This window comes from Orcinus orca, chromosome 14, assembly GCF_937001465.1.
Source record: "Orcinus orca chromosome 14, mOrcOrc1.1, whole genome shotgun sequence".
Lineage (NCBI taxonomy): Eukaryota > Metazoa > Chordata > Mammalia > Artiodactyla > Delphinidae > Orcinus > Orcinus orca.
In genome coordinates, this window is record NC_064572.1 from 85296503 (window position 1) to 85317010 (window position 20508).

Below are 20508 nucleotides of genomic sequence, written 5' to 3' on the forward strand. Positions count from 1 at the left end.
TAAATGTACGTTTAACCCATTAAGGGATTGTCAGTCTGTTTTCCAAAGCCATGGCGTCATTTTACATTTCTACCAGCACCGTATAAGGGCTCTAATTTCTCTCCGTCCTTCCCCACACTTAACTATTGTACATCGTTTTGATGACAGTCACCTCAGTCTGGGTGAAGTGATATCTCACTGTGATTTCGATGTACTAATCCCAGTGACTAATGATGATATAGCCATACTTCATTCCCTTTTACGGTCAGTAGTCCATTGTGTGTCATTCTGCCTAGTCTTGAACTACCCCATCAACAGGGAACTCATTACTTCCAATGTAGTCTTTTTTAGTTCATCTTATAATACTTCTTTCAGGGGAGAATGGGGTCAGGGTTCAAAGCCAGGTTCTAGTGTGACATAACTTTGAAGTCTCCTAATTTTTTCTAAATTAAATTCATAGTGTTTTGTCATTCTATGCTGTAATATTTCTTTGGTGAATTATAGTAGGCATAAAAGGAATTTCTCAATTACTGTTGAATAAATTAAGCTCATGGCTCTCTGCTCTGTACCCCAGTTTCAGAATCACACACCTCTTCTGTCCTTGGCCATCTGTGTCTGTAGAAGATCCTTTATTATACTAGAAATTTGTCCCTGTATGGCTTCTGCCCAGTTGCTAGCTCAGGTCCCACACTCAAGCGTGTACGGAATGAGTCAGATTCGGACTTCCCAGGGTTGCTGTTGAGCTTTTTGTCCTGATGAAGGTCAGGAGAAGCGTTGGAGAGGTCTCATGGGTGGGTAGGCGGTGGGCTATAGGGCATCTCCCCGCTGCCCATCCTCTGCTTGGCTCAGGGTGGCCTGTCTTTGTTCTGAATTCACTCATCTCAGATTTTTGTCTTGTGAATCTAATGACTGATAAAAATCCTCAAAGTCTGTAGCTTGGTAGGTGCCATTTGAGAAAGGTGGGTGTTTGCAGTATTGCCAAGGATGATAGTTCTTCTAAGCTGGGGAGAGTGGGGTGAATTTACCTCGTCTGCTGACCTTTTGTGTCTCTCTAGTTCCTCCAGGACACCTTGGATGCCCTCTTCAACATCATGATGGAGAATTCGGAGAGCGAGACCTTTGATACATTAGTGTTTGATGCTCTGGTAAGAGGCCTCGACTTTGCATCTGCTCAGCTATTACGGGACGCTTTCAGGTTGCAGCCTTTGAAGCTGGGGCGGGATCCATCACAGTAACCCTGAAAGCGCTTTCAGTTGTAAACCCAATCAAAGCAGATGAATTGAGAGGGAGAAAGTTTCTCCCACTGTAACACTGTAGTTGGGCAAATGTAAATTGTAGGGGAAGAAGTAAAGTAGCTGACCAGCCTGTGTCCGAAAGTGTTAGAGCTCGTTGACTCACACAGAAGTGCAAGTGATTCAGCTGAAGATTCTAAAATGGTTTGCATTTCTTTTGCTAATGAAAGTATTAATTTAACAGGTATTTATCATTGGACTAATTGCTGATAGAAAATTTCAGCATTTTAATCCTGTTTTGGAAACCTACATTAAGAAGCACTTCAGTGCAACATTAGCCTACACGTAAGTTCTGTTTTGTTGTTTTAAAACCAGTACTTCTTTTTGTATATTTTTGTAAGAGTCTTTTCCATATACTTTTGCCTGTGATTCTATGTTTCCCTTCCCCAACTGTGAATTTACTGGGATCATTTTTATTATTGTTTCTCTCTTAACAGACCTAAAAATCTTGTTGAAAGAGATAGGTGATATAAGATTCCGGAATAAGTTCTTGTTCTTCTCCACACCTTTTGTCTGTCTTTGAAATGTTCAGTTTGTGGTTGATGAAACGGATACATGAATGCAGAGTGCCCGCCGCACTGCAGCTTCCTGATGACTGTTTGATGAATGAATAAATGGTTGTGGTCCTCTATTGAGGTTATTGGTTATTTAGTATGAATAAAATTCAGTTTTGTACTTTTCAGTCTATCTTTTTGCTCTTTATTTATTTATTACCATTTTTAAGGTTGCAGGTGATTTGTTTATTTTTGTTCTGCTGGACAAAGCTGGATAAAATTGTTTTTTTTCGGGAATTTCCTGGAAGTCCAGTGGTTAGGACTCGGTGTTTTCACTGCCATGGCCCGAATTCGATCCCTGGTTGGGGAACTAAGATCCCGCAAGCCACACAGCATGGCCAAAAACAAAAAAAGGATCTAAAAAAAATTATTTTTTCTTTTAAATTGGCTGGTTAGTGATGTTCAGAGAGCCAGAATGTTCATGTTGTGCAGATAAAACATCTGCGGGTTTGACAATTGTTTCTAGACTTCATCTGGATATTGGCTTTTAATACTCTTGCATCTCTTTCTTTTTTAATTTTTTCTTTAAATTTAATTTTTTTATTAAAGTCTAGTTGATTTACAACGTTGTGTTAGTTTCAGGTGTACAGCCAAGTGATTCACTTATACATACATAAATATGTGTGTTTGTAATATATATATGCACATATATATTGTTTCCAGATTCTTTTTGCCTTTTAAAGAGTGCCTTTCCTTTTGTTCCAGAAGCTTCGGCTCTAACTAACTAGGATTCTTACTGCTCACCCAGCTGCTCTCCGCCTGCCCTACATCCCCACATGGGCCCCTTTGGGGTCTACTAGACACCAAGGGGAAGGTGTGAAGCCTGGTGCTGGTGCCACAGCCCTGGGACCCGGCCACCTGGGCTTATGTTACCACTCTGCCACTTTCAAGCTTAAGTTGCTTAAACTCTGTGAGCTTCAGCCTTCTCATCTGTGCAACAGCACGGTTGTAGGTTTTCTTGAGAATTTTAATGAGTTATTACACGTCAAGTATTTGGAATAATCCCTGCCACTCAGAAAGCACCAAGCAGTAGTTAGGTTTTGTTATGATTAGAATTATTAGGGTGAGTTCCTCATTCTCTCACCATGGGATTTATTGGCATTTATTCAGACTTTTTATTGTGTGAGTTGCAGTGAAAAAGAAAGGTTTAATTTCTTTAAGAACATTCAACTTAGAATCATTCGAATCATTCGAAATGATTCTCTTTCAGGGCCAGGAAGTTGAGTCAAAGCTCCCATCTGTGTCTTGACCATACTTAGGTCAGAACCTGTTGTCCTTGGCTGTGGGACTCAAGGTCAGCAGCTCTGTCCCTGATTCTTAGGTTCTTCCGTGTCGGCTTGAGTGCGTGTTTATTGCAGGCAGTGGGTGGAGCCCCCAGTGGGCGGGGAGCAGCGTGTCCTCACCACACAGGGCAAAAGCTGTGACCAGCTTTGTGCTTGCTGACTAAGAAGCGTTTGTTTAAAACATTCTCTTCTCTCAGTGGAGAAGCCCAGTTTGCCACACTTTGGACAGTTCCCTGCAGACCGTGGGAGGGCTGATCATGTGACACCATCTCTCTATAGCAACCAGAGGGAGCCCGGGGTTTATGGGCGTGGCCTCCGTGCTGCTCTGGGTGCCATGTGACCTCCATATGTGTCACTTTCACCATTCTCCTTCTTTATTGAAAGGGGGCCAAACAGCTTTGCTCAGATCAGATTTTGCACTTTCATTTCAGAAAATCGGAACAGTGGTAAGGTCACCGTGCTGCATTCCAGGTCGCCTAGCTGGCGTCCCCCTGCCTGTGACTTTGGGGAGAACGGTGCCCTTATTCTCAAAGGTGGAAAACGAACATTGGGGAGCTTTGGGCAAGTTACTCAGTGGGAGACACAAAAAGTACCATTTTATTGTTAAGTTATGATGGGACGGAGTTGAGAATTGGTATCCTCTCATTCAGTCTGTCCTCTGCCAAAAAGGAAATTTTAATTTCGGAAAATAAATATTCTTGTCGTGTTTTGGTAAACTAGCAACCCCAAGTGGTTCTTCAGCCATTGGAATCTGAGTATTTTTGCCTTGAAATACCAGAGGAGATAATTGTGGTTCACGCAGTTCTAACCCAATCATGGAAGGTTGTGTCTGCACTAACGAAGTACTTTCAGCCTTCTCCGGCCCAGGGGACATTCGGGTTCTAAGTGTCATCACAGCCAGTCTCTCCTCCGCCTCTTCTAGGAGCCTTGGTTAGGCTAGAGTCTGGTCCAGGTAGTTTCTTTATGTCTTTCCTTTGATAAATCCGTAGGCTTTCTTTGCAAAGAACTCCAAGAGAAGAAATTAAAGATGACTAGAGGCGATGGGCATTACTTCTTAGCCCTCCGACTCTCGCAAAGCAGGAGCTCCCCTGCCTGGGCAGTTAACGGATCAGAGCGACCGGCTCTGGTCCAAGCGAGGAGGGAGGGAGGTGCCAGCTTTGGGGACGGTTCTTCCAGAAGACCAGCAGGACAGGCTCCTTCTGTCCACAGAGCTGCCTTGCCCAGAGCTGGGTCAGACCTTCCTCCCACTGAATCGACGTGCCGTGTGGCCCGCGCCTCTGAGCTGGTGCCGAGGAGGTTGGTCTTTCTGCCGTTACAGGTGGCGTGGCTCGCGTGGACTCGGGTCTTTTGACTTCCAGATTTATTTTCTGGTTCTGGGTCATTCTCTTTGCAAATCATTCCTTCTTTGTATTCTTTTCTTTGATTAATCTATTGGAAGGATTTCCAAAATGTATTTCTATGGAATGTATATTTCTTGGGCTATTAATAAGGTCTAGGAGTAAAAGGTGTGTGTGGTCCACTCAGTTTGGGACAATAAGTTAAACCGAGTGAAACAGGTTTTATGCCAGGACTTGAGATGTTCTGCTGTGCCTCAGGAACCATCAGGAAACATGTATGGGACAATACCTTTCTGACGTCAGGGCCAGGGGAGCCTGTGGGAGGGGGATCTCTCTGGCTTCCCTTCCTTAGGACATACTGGCAGGAAGGCTTCTATGGTAGTCTCTCATTTCTTGAGTTCTGCAGCCTGATCAGTGTTAGAAATGACTTTGTATCCACTCAGTCACCCAAAAGCCTTTTTATTGTGATTTATCAGTAGAATTGTGACTCTTAGAACCGTTCCGAGGTCATCCAGAATCCAAGTTACAGTTGCTCTTATGAGTGTCTTGTAATAATCTCGAATAACAAGCTAGTGCATGCTGGCTCCCAGCTTAATGGGAAATGCTGTGAGTGCCCTGACAGGTTATTTTTATGACTCTGATGAATATTTAAAAGCTACAGGGAAGTTCTGTTGATTACATAAAAACTTGGGGAGTGGAGAAGTTTGGTTTAGGGAGTAGTCTTGTTGGTTGTTGTCATACAGGTTTTACATATGCTGCTAGTTTTTGGAGAGTTACGGTGTAGCCCAGTACACTAAAAGCTGACAGTATACTGCAGTTAATTTAATTCTTCTTTTATGATTTAGAAAGCATAGCTTGAGGGTCATCCTTGTGAACAGTGATTATTAGTTTATGGGCCAGTAGTGGTAGAAAATGTAGGACGTTTGGACAGAATCAAAAACTGATTATTACCATTACTGCCTCTATCATTTGAAAATACCATATGCTCAGTAGAAAAAAATGAGCATTATGAAAATAGATATGTCTGTAGAAATCCCTTTGATTTTTGTTATTTAGCATTGGGAAAGCTAGTTTACCTACCTAATCCTGGGCTTCTCCATCTGTAAATTAGGGATAAAACTCATCACTTGCCTTATAGTGTTGCTCTGAAGAATAAATTGTAGAATACATTTAAATGCTTACAAAAACATCTAAAACTTAGAAAGTTCTTGTTAAATGCTCAGATCTCGCTCCTCTGAGAGTTATTATATGGGTTGCTTTTAATCTGCTTGAGATAGTTTCACAAATATGCATATACTGATAAGTGTGTACCCAAATAAAAAGAACCCACTTGTGTATTTTTGTCCCAGTTAAGAACTGAGATATTGTAATCTTCTGGACTTGTTAACTTGTGTTTCCATTATGAACAGGAAGCTGACGAAAGTTTTAAGGAACTATGTGGACAATGCCGAGAGGCCAGGAATCAGTGACCAGCTGTATAAAGCCATGAAAGCTTTAGAGTACATCTTCAAGTTCATCGTGCGCTCCCGGATCCTGTTCAATCAGTGCGTATCACCGTGCTGGCTCTCCGGTGGACTTACAGGAAATCCTTTCCTTCCTTCCTTTTCCTTCTCCATCCCCCTTCCTCTTGCTTCTTCCCCTTCCTCTCGTCTTTCTCCTTCCTTTCCCTGCTGTCGAGCATGACACAGCAGTAACAGATAACAGTCCCGGGCTGGGTTTGCCCACACTCACTGTATCTGCTCCCACATGTAGTGAAAGGCAAGCATGAATTTGAGTCTTGAGCCCTGAGTCTGAAATGTGTGCCTATGAGTCAAATGTCGTCTCCTGAAAGCACTGATAATTCTTCAGAGGTAGTGCAGACTGAACACCAAGGGTTCTGAAGTTCTTTTCAGTATATCTTATAGAGAAAAAAACCCTTGAAAACCAAAATTAAAACAAACAAGCAACAACAGCAAAAAGCCAAAACCAAGTTAAACTACCTCACTTGGGAAGACTGGGGGCTTCCTCCCTCTTTCCTTCAACTAGAATCATGTTTTGTTCCTAGAGAGAGATTCCCACATACAAGATTGCCGTGCAAATGGACGCTCAGTGTTTTCACCTAGTGATGTGTTTCATACACTATGTAAGTGAATTTATGAGTTGTGTTTGAACTTTAAAGTGGATTGGGATATTCCCAATCCACTTTAAAATAATGACTTCATTATTTTATAGAGAACATTAGTATTTTTTCCTATATATCTTTAGATGAAAGAGATGTGCTAAAATAAATGAGCTTTCAGTTGGTCCACAGTATTTAACCGTATGAATGAAGAGGTATGAAATGCGTAGATGGGGTGTTGGGGTGTTGAAGTTGACTCACTCTGCTCCTGCTTTGGGAGCTGTAGCTGCTCTGGGTGACCTACAGTGGATGGTGTTGGTTGCTGTTGGTTATTGGAGGTTGGTGTTCTTGTGGTGAGTTCTAAACACAGAGACGGAGTTTAAGAATCAGTGTCCCTCTGAGTTAGAGAATACATGTGACTTCTAAAAGCACAGCCGTCTTGAAACGTATCAGTGAATCCTTCGGGATGGAGCGAGTGTGGACCCAGATTGGTCCCTCCTGATTGACTCTTTATCTTTGTTGGCCTGAAGTCAGCTTCTCCAGAAGGGCTGGGGAGAAAGGGAAGGTATTCAAAATCCAGCCTGTGCACACCATGGTACATGTAAGCCAAAGGAGCAAGTTACTGACTGTGTGTACAACTGGAAGAGTCGCAGATGGGAGGGACTTCCCTGGCGGTCCAGTGGTTAAGACTTTGCCTTCCAGTGCAGGGGGTGCGGGTTCGATCCCTGGTTGCGGAGCTAAGATCCCACATGCCTCAAGGCCAAAAAACCAAAAAACATAAAAGAGAAGCAATATTGTAACAAATTCAATAAAGCCTTTAAAAATGGTCCACATCAAAAAAAATCTTTAAAAAAAGAAAAAAGAGTCACAGACGGGGTAGTACCCACCATTGATCAGTGGTCACGGCCCCTGTGTTACTGGTCAAGGATTGTTTGTGCTTTGTTCACTCTGACATTCCGTGATCTAAGACCCACGGTTTGAGGCCATCGTGCTCTTATCCGTGACTGAGATATCAAAGGCACACTCTTCTATTTTTCTTATTGTGGATAAGGGTGACTCTTGATGTGGGTCGAAGCTTTTTCTTCTCTTCAAGGTCAAAGCTGTTGATGATTTTCTCACTGTCACGGTATGAAAGATGACCAAGTAAACGAGGTTTTGTTTTCCTGTGTTTTATCTTATTATTATTATTTTTTTTTTTGCGGTACGCGGGCCTCTCACTGTTGTGGCCTCTCCTGTTGCGAAGCACAGGCTCCGGACGCGCAGGCTCAGCGGCCATGGCTCACGGGCCAGCCGCTCTGCGGCATGTGGGATCTTCCCAGACCGGGGCACGAACCCGCGTCCCCTGCATCGGCAGGCGGACTCTCAACCACTGCGCCACCAGGGAAGCCCCAGATACAGTACTTCTTAAATTTAAATTTTTAGTCTGAGATTGCTGAGAAGAATCTATGATAGGAAAAAAAATCATAACCTTAAAGTCATGGACAACAGAGCTAAAGTCTCTTAGTCGCGTTTTGTCCTCAAACTGCCCAGGGCCTATTTTAGTAGTTCTTCATCTGTCTTATCAAAGGCATTGAGATGAAACACGGTTCCTATCTTGTATAGTCTGCTTAAGGAAAAAGCCGTCCTGTGTCCTTCACAGATGTCTGGGATGTTTTGATTCGTAAGCAGCTCTGATGCATGGTTTTTTTGAGGTGGGGAAGAAATCACACTCGGGTTCTCATTTTCTTACCTGCAACACATCTATTACCTTGGGAGAAAAACAGTTGTGCTCAGAGCTGGAATTGACAACTGTGTTTTTCTTTTTGCAGTTGGAATAAACTTTTGAGGTTTTTTATTTTTCTTCTTCTTTCAAACTGGTGTACTGTGTTTTCACATAACGTAGTAGCTTTGTAAAATGCCATGATAATTGACAGTAATCCTTCCAAAGAAGGAAGGGGTGAAACTTTGGAGAAGAAGGTATTGAAACTTATGGTTGTTACTCCACTGTCTTTCTCACTATGCAAATCCATGCTTTTTGTTTTGTTTAGAAAGCTCATTTTGTTTTGAAATGAGAACAGTAGTTTTAAAACGCTGGTCCAAAGATACTTGGTTCCTGGGGAACCCACCGAAAGATTCCTGACAGCCAGGGGCACTTCTCCACTGGTTTTGTTTGTCTGTGTTTTCTGAGTGGGTGGATCACATTAACTGGAAAGTCAGAAAACAGTCGCATCCTGCACCAGACCTTCTAACTCCAGTCGCTAAAGCTAGTTATTGCCCAGTTCTTCTTCTGTCTTTCTGGTGCTTTGTTGAGTGTTTGCCTGTCACCTGGTGTTAGCTTCTTGAATAATTAGTCATTGATCGTAAGTTGTAAAGTTGAGTATTTAGTTCATTTATAAATAATTCAATTAAGTAATATATTAGGTTTATATCTGCTGTCTTTCTATCAATTTTCTCTTTTACCCATCTGTATTATGTTTCCTTTTCCTGCTTTTTTTTGCCTTCTTTTGTATCAATCAAAATTTTCTTTTTTTTATCCCATTTTCTCTCTTTTTTGTGTTATTATTGTCATGCATTTCAAGTCAACATATATTTTAAGGCATTACTATTATTATTTTGTATAGTTGGTATTCATTCAGCATGTTTTATATTTATTATTGTTTTTCCATCTCTCTTTTTTTTTTTTTTTTTGCGGTACATGGGCCTCTCACTGCTGTGGCCTCTCCCGTTGCGGAGCACAGGCTCCGGACGTGCAGGCTCAGCGGCCATGGCTCACGGGCCCAGCCGCTCCGCGGCATGTGGGATCTTCCCAGACCGGGGCACGAACCCGTGTCCCCTGCATTGGCAGGCGGACTCTCAACCACTGTGCCACCAGGGAAGCCCTCCATCTTTCTTTTAATTTTATGTTTCTCTGTAGGATAATCTTCCTTCGGTGCAAAGAACTTCGTGTAGAATTTCTTTGGGTATAAGTCTGCTGCAGGTTTTGTTTGTATGAGAATCGTTGACTTCATCTTTGTTTTTGAAGGGTGTTTTCTTTTAATATAGAATTCCAGATTGGCAGTTATTTTCTTCTTACAGATGTTATTCTTTTCTCTTTTGGTTTCCATCATTTCTGGTGAGAAGTCAGCTTTCAGACTTACTGTTACATCTTTGAAGGTAAAGGTGTCTTTAAAATTTTTTCTCTACCTATGTTTACAATTTTTCTCTTTCTCTGTGGTTATTAGCAGTTTTACTATGGATTACATAGGAATGGTTAGCCTTTTATTTATCCTACATTGGATTTTGAGAGCTTCTTGAATTTTTCAAAATTAATTAATTAATTATTTTGGGCTGCGTTGGGTCTTTGTTGTTGCGCACGGGCTTTCTCTAGTTGTGGCGAGCGGGGGCTGTTCTTCGTTGTGGTGCATGGGCTTCTCATTGTGGTGGCTTCTCTTGTTGCGGAGCATGGGCTCTAGGTGTGCGGGCTTCAGTAGTTGTGGCATGTGGGCTCAGTAGTTGTGGCTCTCGGGCTCTAGAGCGCAGGCTCAGTAGTTGTGGCGCATAGGCTTAGTTGCTCCGCTGGCTGTGGGATCTTCCCAGACCAGGGACTGAACCCGTGTCCCCTGCATTGGCAGGCAGATTCTTAACCACTGCGCCACCAGGGAAGCCTGCTTCTTGAATTTTGGATTAATTCTTTATTAGTTTTAGCAAATTCATGGCCATTATCTATTCTAATGTTGCATTTGTCACATTGTAGCTCTCATTTTCTTCTGTAACTTCAATTACATGTATGTTAGATCTCTTCATTGTGTCCTACATATCTCTAGCACACTTTTCTATATTTTCTGTCTCTTCTGTGATTGTCTTCCATTTCACTGATTCTGTCTTTAACTCTGTCTAATCTCAAGTTAACCCATATAGTGAATTCTTAATTTTATTTTATCATTTAAAAAAAACTTTTTTTTTTGGCTTCGTTGGGTCTTCGTTGCTGCGTGTGGGCTTTTCTCTAATTGCAGCGAGTGGGAGCTACTCTTCGTTGCAGTGTGCAGGGTTCTCGTTGTGGTGGCTTCTCTTGTTGCAGAGCATGGGCTCTAGGTGTGTGGGCTTTATTAGTTGTGGCACATGGGCTTAGTTGCTCCGTGGCATGTGGGATCTTCCTGGGCCAGGGATCAAACCCGTGTCCCCTGCATTGGCAGGTGGATTCTTAACCACTGTGCCACCAGGGCAGTCCCTGAATTCTTAATTTTAGATATTATATTTTTGTTTTAGAATTTTCCTCTTTTTTTATACATTCATTTCTCTACTAGAATTTTTTATCTTACCTTCTGTTTTCTTCATCTCTCTATTTTCATATTTCCACTTTTCTATTTTTTCCGTCTTTTTGTTTTAGAATATAATACATTTATTTTGACAGTCTTGATACAGAATGTAACTGCTTGCTAGCTACAGTATCTTGATCACTTGTGAGTCTGTTTCTGTCGTCTCTGTTTTGATTGGGCCGCATGTGGTCTGGTATTCTTCTGTGTTTAATAACTTTGTTTGAATACAGGACTGTGAATATATAAAACTGTCAAAGCTCCAGATGAAGTGATCTTCTTCAAGAGAGGATTCATCCTTTTCTTTTCTAGGCAGAGAGAGTGAGACTGAACCTTTACACGACAGAGGCTGTATGGAGCCTTATATGGTTTTCCTCTGGTTGCCCAGGGTTTTCAACTGAGAGTCTGCTGTGTTACCTGGAGCCCCTCTCCCTGGCATTTTTCAGACTCTATTCTTTATCTCTGGAGACAGACAAACACTCCACTCTGCTTTATAGATGTTTTCATTTTGGTTTTCAGTCCCCTGCGCCGTGGAGCCTTAGGAACTGGCAGATATACTGGGAGCGGGCTGGGGGGGAATGGGGGAGAATGAATGAGTACATGCTAGAAGCCTCCGCAAGTATCTGCACCAGTCTGCCACCCTTGCGCCTTTTCACCTGCAAGCAGGAGTTCATGACTTCATAATTGTCATTGTTTGGCACACTGTTTATACAAACCCCTATTTGAAAACCCTTTACAAAACAGATACACTAGGTTGCAATGTCCCATTTTAGACAGAATTTGTTGCTTTACAGTGGAACTCATTTAAGATTACTTCTAGGGTGATTAATTATCACTTAGTTTACAAAATTTTCCATTGTACACAAGTTTTCAGGTATGGTATACTTTTAATTAGGCAGAAAACTAGTCTGTATTAATAAAACATCTGCGCTGCAGCATTTTAAAATGCAAATGTATTGCTTGTTAGTAACACAGCAGCTTGAAGTAACTGCTAATAAATAATTCATAGATGAAACTTATTTACAATTAGCAGCACGTATTTGCATACATGTAACCAGTATACCACTTCCTTATTATCCATTTACTGAATATAATCCACTCTTTGAATGTTTTCCCGGAACCACCAATTCTGTGATGGAAGAATTTGTATAGTGTCATTACTCTGAAATCAAGTAATTTTGAGTTTATGAGTATAGTATCATTTTCAAAAGGTTCTAAGATCATGTTAAACTTAGTTATCTTTGTGATTGTCAATTATGTGACATGGGTTTAAGAAACACTGGCAGGATATACACTGAAATATTAATGATGTGATCTCTGCGGGGTAGAATTCAAGCTGGATTTCTCCATCCTTCCTTCCTCTCTCCCTTCCTTACCCTCTCCTTCCTTCCCTCCCTTTTTATATGTTTCTGCGTTTTTCAGATTTGTAGAATGTGTTATGTTACAAGCCAAAAGGCAATAAATACAATGATGAAAATCAGCTTCCTCAGCGTGAAGGCCTGTCTCCCTAGCTGAGGGTCCAGGTTATAATCCAGGTCAGCTCCCATGTTCCCTGGATATCGAGGATGTTCCCTCACAGCAGCTTTAATGTCTGTAGATGCAGGGGCACAAAGTGGCGATGTGCCGTGTGCAGGCCCACAGATCTGTGTGTTCCTTTGCAGGTTGTACGAAAACAAAGGAGAGGCCGACTTCGTGGAGTCCTTGGTGCAGCTGTTCCGATCCATCAGCGACATGATGAGCGGCGTGTCAGACCAGACCGTCCGGGTGAAGGTAGGTCCTCGGGGCAGTGTCGACCACACTCAGGGCCCCGCTCTTAGAGGCAGGACTCCCTGCAGGCCGGGAAAAGCAGGGTCTGCGTGTCCTTCGAAGCCTGGACGTGAGCGGAAGGTTCAGGAGCGGCTTTGCAGTGACCGTGGTCGTGGTCCCTGTAATGGGATTCGTTTTGCTTCCTCTGGAGGGGCTCTTCAATGCTGTCCTTGGTCTTTGCTTCTCTGCAAGGAGAGGTGCTCAGTTTCCATTATGGAAGGATGGGGAAGTGGATGAGGAGGATGTTTTCACGTCACTTGTCAGGGCATCTCAGTATCTGAGCAGGTGTGGGAGGCTGAGGCTGTAGGTGCCCCAGGCATCCATCAGACCTCAGGCTGAGCTGTGCTGATAGTGATATACCTTGGTCCCTCCAGCGAGTCTGGAAGAGTGAGCGAGGGATCCAACCTTCCCGTGGTCCTGCTGTTCTCACCACCTTATTATCTGTTCTCGCCCTGTGGTCCTTTGGGAGAACAGATGCCTGCGTCTCAGGTGGGGTCTGTGTAGTCTTCAGGACACGCTGGCGTGGAGGTGCCAGGAGGTGGGGCGTGGGGGGCGGGCCCCGGGAGTGGCCCAGGACCCGCACCCTTGCCAGCATCCCTGTCTGGCAGTTTCAGTGTGGCCGACTTACTGCAGAAGAAGCCGTGCGAGTAGTGTGTGCTGCCCGTGCTAATTCCTTCAAAGGACAAGAATCTTCCAAATGATTAACTTGCAGCTTTCACCCTGCTGCTCCTTGTAGCAGCCTCTGTACTTTCCTCTTTGAATGTTCTTTCACTGTAGCATTTCCCAGGAAACATCTTTATGGCTATTAAAAATATTGTGGGAAAGTGATTTCCCAGCTTTTAAGTCTGGGACAGAGATGTACGTGTGCTCAGATGTGTGTGACGGTTGCTGTGACCAGGGGAGCAGCGTCACTAAACGTGAACAGTCACGATGGCTCTTTCATCTCGGAGGTGAAGCTGCTGTCTGGCAGAGCCGTGCCGTCCTCAGTATCACTTCTCAGTCTTCATGTGGAGCTGGTGATCCACAGAGAAAGCTGTGTGGCGTGTATTTTCAAGTTTGGGCTTAATTATTTTGGCAACTTATTGCCTAAAGCTGCCTTATTGTTTTGAGGTTAAAATTAACAATGTGTTTGGTACATTTACTACGAAATCCTCTGGCATTTCTGGAAAACAGACACAGGGAGTCTAAGAATAGATACAAATGACAGGAAGTTTTGAGCCCAGAAGTCCTTTTTGGTTTCTAAATATACTGTTAGATTATTAAATTTGATTGGGCTTGACTTGTGTCTGCCCACCTCCCTGGATGTCAAGGCATTTAGTAACTGCAGACTTGAAAGCCCTTCCTTCGGTGGGCGTTTTATTATGAGACACGGGTGAGTTCAGTGGCGTTTGTGCAGTGGTGCAGACCTACATCTGCAGCACAGATGACTGAGTTTTACTTGAAATGTCGCCTCCTTGCTGCTGATTCTGTATTTTGTTCTTGCACAATAGGTGCTGCCTCGACTTCTGAAATTTAAGAATTCCCATCACGGGATCCTGTTTTTGTGTTGTTTTAACTCTTTACGTTTTGCTCTGTGGAAATGGAAATACAATTGTGAGTCATCTTACGTAGAGGAAATATGAAAAAGACTGGCATTTCTTAGGGGTTAACGTTGTTTCCCAAGGGTGGCCCTTGTTGGCTGTTTTGATCTTGGAGATGACGTCATTCGTGAGCAGGGGGTCAGCGCGCTCCATGCGTTCTTGGTGATGTTCAGCGTGACCTGCTAGACTTGTGGGGTGGGAGTGGCCGTTCTGAGCACCCCGCCGTCACCCTTCTCAGACTTGCAAGAACCACTTACACCCACCTTGTGGATCCAGGTCAGCATTTTATGCCTCAATGAAGGGAGAGGCAAGAGGAGTTTCTGATAATCATTAACTGCAGGATAAACACGGCATCCAATTAGAATTCTCAGCAGCGCTGCCTTCCGCTGGACGTGGAGTTTGCAGCAGCGTCATCTAACTTAAGCAGGAGCGTACTTGGGTACGTCTTTGTCACATGGGAGAGGGAACCACGGTGAATGTGTGGGCGATGCTCTGCCAGGTGGCCTCAGGTCTCCTCCACTTCTAGATCCTGCCCTGGGGCCCCCATGCGGTTCTAGAGACACACTCACCACTGTGCTGCTTCAAGATCCCTCAGTTAATGACCCCCAACCTCAGAGCTGCTGACAGGTCCTTAAAAAAATTCTTTATGTGGTAAAGAACATGAAAAATTACCACTTTAACCACTTTTAAGAGTATAGTTCTGTGACATGAAAGGCATTCACGTGGGTGTGAAACCATCACCACCATCCGTCTCCGGAACCCTTTTCATCGCCCCAGACGGAAACTCGGTACCTGTTACACCGTAGCTGCCCCGTCCTCCCCTCCTCCCAGCCCCTGAGAGCCACCGTGCTGCTGTCTGTCTCTATGAACTTGAGTATTCCAAGTTCCTTGCGTAAGTGGAATCATACCGTACATGTCCTTTTGTGACTGCCTTCTTTTTTTTTTTTTTGCGGTACGCGGGCCTCTCACTGTTGTGGCCTCTCCCGTTGTGGAGCACAGGCTCCGGACGCGCAGGCTCAGTGGCCATGGCTCACGGGCCCAGCCGCTGCACGGCACATGGGATCCTCCTGGACCGGGGCACGAACCCGTGTCTCCGGCATCGGCAGGCGGACTCTCAGCCACTGCGCCACCAGGGAAGCCCGTGTCTGGCTTCTTTTACTTAGCATAATGTCCTCACGGTTCATCCATGTTGTGGCAGGTGTCAGCATTTCCTTCCTTGCTGAGACAGAATTGTATCCCATTGCATGTATCTAACAAATTTTGTTATTCGTGCACCGTTTGATGGACGCTTGGGTTCTTTACACCTTTTGGCCTTTGTGAATGATGCTGCTGTGAAAGTAAGTACAGGTAACGAGCTGTTCAAGCCCTGCTTTCACTTCTTTTGGGTCTATACCAGATGTGGAGTTGCTGGGCTGTATGTGTAATTTTTTGAGGAATTACCATGTCATTTTCCACAGCACCCATACCATTTTATTTTTTATAAAAATTAAAGAAAAAAGATTTCTTGTTCCATTTATCTTAACAGTATTTCTGGCAGCTGCTCAAGCTTGACTCATTACCCACCCCCTTCCGCCTTTAGCAAATGATGCTGGTTTGTCTGCTGTACTGAAAAGATCCTCTAATACCTGTCCAACATCACCTTTCCTTTCTCACTTCCTTCCGAAGCAGACGAGTCCATTCTACTACCTGAAACTAACCCTCCACCTGTGTTGAGTTCTCCCCTACCTGCCCCTTCCTTTGGGGTCCTGATGGATCCCTCACCCTTTCCTCTCAGTCTGGAATCTTCTGTCTGCACAGTAGATTGCCCCTTTCACATGCCTACAGCCACCCCCAGACATCCTAAGCATTCAGCAGGTGCTTCGGGGAACCTTCTTGGCCATCACATTTCTCCGTCTCCTGCCCCACCATGAGCAGGTCCTTGCACCTGTGGCCAGCGCCGTCTGGTCCTGTTCTCTGCTCTACCCTGTGTGGTCACCGTCTGCCTCTCCCCCACGCATGACCCAGCGGCACTTCGCCTGCAGCATCTCCAAGCCAGACGCGATCATCCTCTTCCATTGCCTTCTCTTCCTTTGCTCCCCTTGGCCATGCCTATCACGAGCCACTGTGTGTCTGGTGCGCAGTTACTCTTGATGAGATTATGGCAGAACCTCTCTTTACTCGCTACACCCTCGGTGCCATACCTGCCCTTCTTGTTCCCTAAAACTCACATCTGGCAGTAGACTTGTTTTTCTCAGGAAGCTGTGACGTTCTCCAGCTTGCCTTGGAGAAATGGGTCAGATTCCAGGTTCTGCCGTTCAGAATCTTCACAGTCAATCCAGCCAACTCTCCTACAGCCTTTGATTCTTGGAGACACGAGTAGAGCCCCTCTGGACGCTCGGAAGCCACCCGGAGGGTTAATGCCAAAGGCTGATGGGAAGAAGCATGAGCTCCAGGGGCTGCCATTCATCGCTCACTTGCCGTTCTGAGTGCTTTATATTTTTCATCTTCTGTGACCCTCACAGTACTCCCGTTCCATAGCTATGATCGTTGATTGTAGGTGAAGACATCTAGAGCTGTTAATGAACTTGCCCAAGGCCATGGGACCAGGCAGAGGGATAATTTAAGCCCACGTTGCCCAGATCCAGAGCCACATCCTTCCATTCAGTTCCCCCCAGAGAGGGTCATTGGGCACCAGCGATCCGATGGCTCAGAAACAGGGCCTGAAGTGGTTGTCCACATCGACGGACAGCAGCTCTGGATCAGATGCTTTGGGGCTGTAAAGACATCAGCTTCGTTCCCTGGGGAGCTTTTCATCGGAGTGGATATGTCCTGTGTTTTTTGGCATAAAGCAATTAAAAAACTTGGACGCTATGCCAGCAGAAATTGGCTGTGTCTAGAGGAGGTAAAGGCGGTTCCGTGGGGCTGGTCCTGAGGCTTCTTGGAGGATGGGTCTCGGTGATGGGCCCCCTGCATTGGCCACAGAGGCTTCTGTTTCTTCACCACTCGTGGATTGCAGTGCTAGATTTGGGGCACGTGGGGTTTTGCCATCAGAATTAACACAGGCATTGACATTTTCACTCTGTCACAAATCTTACAACTCTGTGGGATGATCCTGGAAAAGACTACCCTGTGAACTAGGCATAACCTCCCTAGAAATTTCTAGAACTTTCTGTTGAGGGAAACATTGACCCTGATCCACAATAAAAAATGCATTGTTGGGCGTGTGTGTGTGTGTGTGTGTGTGTGTGTGTGTGTGTGTGTGTGAAGCTGAAAAGTCTTTCATGAAAAAGTTCTAACCCTTTATTCCATGGGACGTACTCTGGCATTTTCTATTCTATTCTGGTATCCTTTAGTCTATTCTGAACTAATGTATTTCACTAAAAAAAAAATTGCTGGTTGACAGGCACTAAATTTATTTCCTGAACAGCGAACGGATCTCAACCCACATTTGAAAAACACTGCTCTTTACCGTTCTTTCTATTTCTTCCACCCTCTTGTTCGGTTTAGTATGAAATATTATTAGTGTTCTGTGTGTCTTCCATTGTAAAGACACAGGTCCCTGGTGCTCAGTGAATTCCTCCACCAGAATGTGGATTGCACTGGGGTGAAGATTAATTGAATTCGAGGCTCCTGAGCTGCGATGGGCACGCAGATGCGTGAGGCTTTGCCTTCCTTCCAGGGGGCTGCCCCTTGGGTGCCAGCTTCCCTGTGCTTGCCTTTCTGACCCCTGGTGGTGCCACGTCTGTCTGGCCTTCCCCGGGGAGAACTGTGTTGGAAATAAGCTATATGGTAATCACAGTAAATGCAGTTGTTGGGAGAGTTTTGCCCTCCAAGAAGCATGGTTTTCATTTCCTTAAATGTAAAATAACTAGCTAGTGGGAAGCAGCTGCATAGCACAGGGAGATCAGCTCGGTGCTTTGTGACCACCTAGAGGGGTGGGATAGGGAGGGTGGGAGGGAGGGAGACGCAAGAGGGAGGGGATATGGGGACATATGTATATGTATAGCTGATTCACTTTGTTATAAAGCAGAAACTAACACACCATGGTAAAGCAATGATACTCCAATAAAGATGTTAAAAAACAACAACAACAAAAAATAATACCTGGACTTGAACTATACTTACTTCTCTTCTATTTTATCTAAAATTCTTCCTTATCAGAAGCTTTGGCTGCTTTTTGTCCATTTCTCAGCTAGCTTCCAGGGTCCTCACTGCTTCTCACAAATTTGTAAGTTTCGAATATTTTTGTCCTCTGGAAAAACTCTGAATGTTTTAGGGATGATGACAAAACAAGGATCGGAAATACTATGATTTCCTTGCAGATGAGAAAATCAGGTTTCACAGGTGACTGCTGACCTGCCCGGGGCCTTGGCTCTAGCAATAGCAGCTCCCACTTGACCCCTTCATCCTGGGCCCCAGTGTTCTCCACTTCATGTGCTGCGTTCGAGATTCCCATAAGGATGTGAAGTCTTATCAGCTCCCTTAAACAAAGCAGGGATTTATTGTGTCCTGGCCCTCAGTTTAAATGTAATATGTGATCTTTTTAGAAAAGTGGAAGATACCAAAAAGTCACTTCAGAAAAATAAGTCTCACTTGTCATCTCCCCCGCCATAAATTACAGTGTTAGCATTTTTGTCTTTATAATCGTAGGCTTTTCCTCCTGAGGCTATGATGATGCATGAGATTATATATATGATGTATACGTACAGATATTTGCATGCGTATGTATGTGTGTTTATACATACCTGCTTATACAACTTTCCTTTTTCCCACATACATTTCCCTACATCCTTCAGTACTCTTGAAGAACACCTTTTTTAAGGTTATATCGCTTCATGGTTGTGTCGTAGCTTATTTAACCAGTTTTCTATGTTTGGGCACCAAGATTGTTTGTAGTTTTCCTTTCCATAAACAGTGCTTCAGTAACCTCCCTGGCCAACCCTTTCTCTGTGGCAAAGACCTGGTTCTGTCCGGTTAGCTGGGTGCATACAGATTTCCAAATGCTCCGAAGGTCTGTGGAAGTTGTGAGCAGAGCTATCAGGACTTGCTCCCTGCCTGCGGAATCTGTGCACCTCCCATTTGGGCTGTTGTGTCCCACGTGATGGCCTGGTTTTCACTAGAGCCCTGGTCCTGTCTGTGATTCCACTTCATCCTATTCTTTGTGGGACTGAGCGACTTGACCACAGCGCTAGACGCCTAGGGAGCTGTTAGATCCTCAGAAGTCACCTGCTTACGTAACCCTGGCGTCTCTTGGTACAGGATCAGTGGGTGAATCAAGTAAGGAGACAAGAGCTCTGCTGAGTCCAGTTCCTTCAGCTCAGATGATTCTGGGCCCTGAGGAAGCAGGCCAGCGAGACGTGGGAACCATCATAGACTTGTATGTATTTTAAAGACATGGGTAGCATCAGAGCCAGGAAGGTACACTCAGAGCAAACAATAAAATATTTTCCTCCCTTTTTTTTGAGGCTGGGGGCTGGTGGTTGTTGATTGTGTTGATTGATCCAGGATGCCGCAGATGCGAGTCAGGGCTTTGCTTGCAAAGTCTGTCATCATTCGTCCGAGATGGCTCGGATGGTGACTTTCCAGGTCACTTGTGCATTTGGGGGGAAGACTTTCTGAACCAGGATACTCAGCAGCTGAAGGCTGACAGCTCAGGAGAAGACAGCCATGAAGGGAACGGCCACACTGGATTGAGAATCAGCAACGGGCCAGGCCTTCTGGAGAGTTCTCCTACTAACAGGGAGGAGAGGGTGGTCCCAGACTCCAGGGGCCGAGGGGACCGAGCCGTGCTTGGAAGTGACCCCAGTCTCCTCGGACTGCTGCAACTAAATACCACAAACACGGCAGCTTGAAACAGAAATTTCTTCCTTCTGGGTGCTCGTCTTAGTTTGGGCTGCTGTCACAGAGTATCGTAGACTGGGTGGCTTATGAACAACAGAAATGTATTCCTCACGTTTCTGGGGCCTGGAAGTCCAAGATGAGGGCGCCGTCAGGGCAGTGTTCGCGTGAGAGCCTTCCTCTGCATTGCCCACAGCTGACTTCTTTCATCCTTACGTGGTGGATAACAGAGACATGAAGCAAGCTCTCTTGTGACCCTTATAAGGGCACTAATCACATTATGAGGACCCTACCCTTCTGACCTCACCTAATGCGACTCACCTGGGGGTCTTGTGAAAATGCAGATTCCCCCTCGGTAATTCCAGGGAGGGGCCGAGGGTTTTCATTTCCGGTCATCACCCAGTGAGCGCAGCTGATGTTGGTCCCTGGTCACACTTTGAGGTGGGTGTGGTTGGATCTCACCTGTGCAGTGAGTGTCCTGCCTGCCCTGG

The 20508-nt window shown here is 44.8% G+C and overlaps 1 protein-coding gene across 4 annotated transcripts in view; it reads left to right on the forward strand.

Moving 5' to 3' along the window:
* The window catches only part of DOCK1 (dedicator of cytokinesis 1), a 522558-nt gene that overhangs the window by 112017 nt on the left and 390033 nt on the right, over positions 1-20508 (forward strand). For all 4 annotated transcript variants that reach the window (XM_012531578.3, XM_033420738.2, XM_033420739.2 and 1 more), the window contains exons 20-23: positions 1035-1124; positions 1456-1556; positions 5855-5989; positions 12476-12584. In XM_012531578.3, the coding sequence (XP_012387032.1) occupies positions 1035-1124; positions 1456-1556; positions 5855-5989; positions 12476-12584 (435 nt within the window). The remainder of the gene's footprint in view (positions 1-1034; positions 1125-1455; positions 1557-5854; positions 5990-12475; positions 12585-20508) is intronic.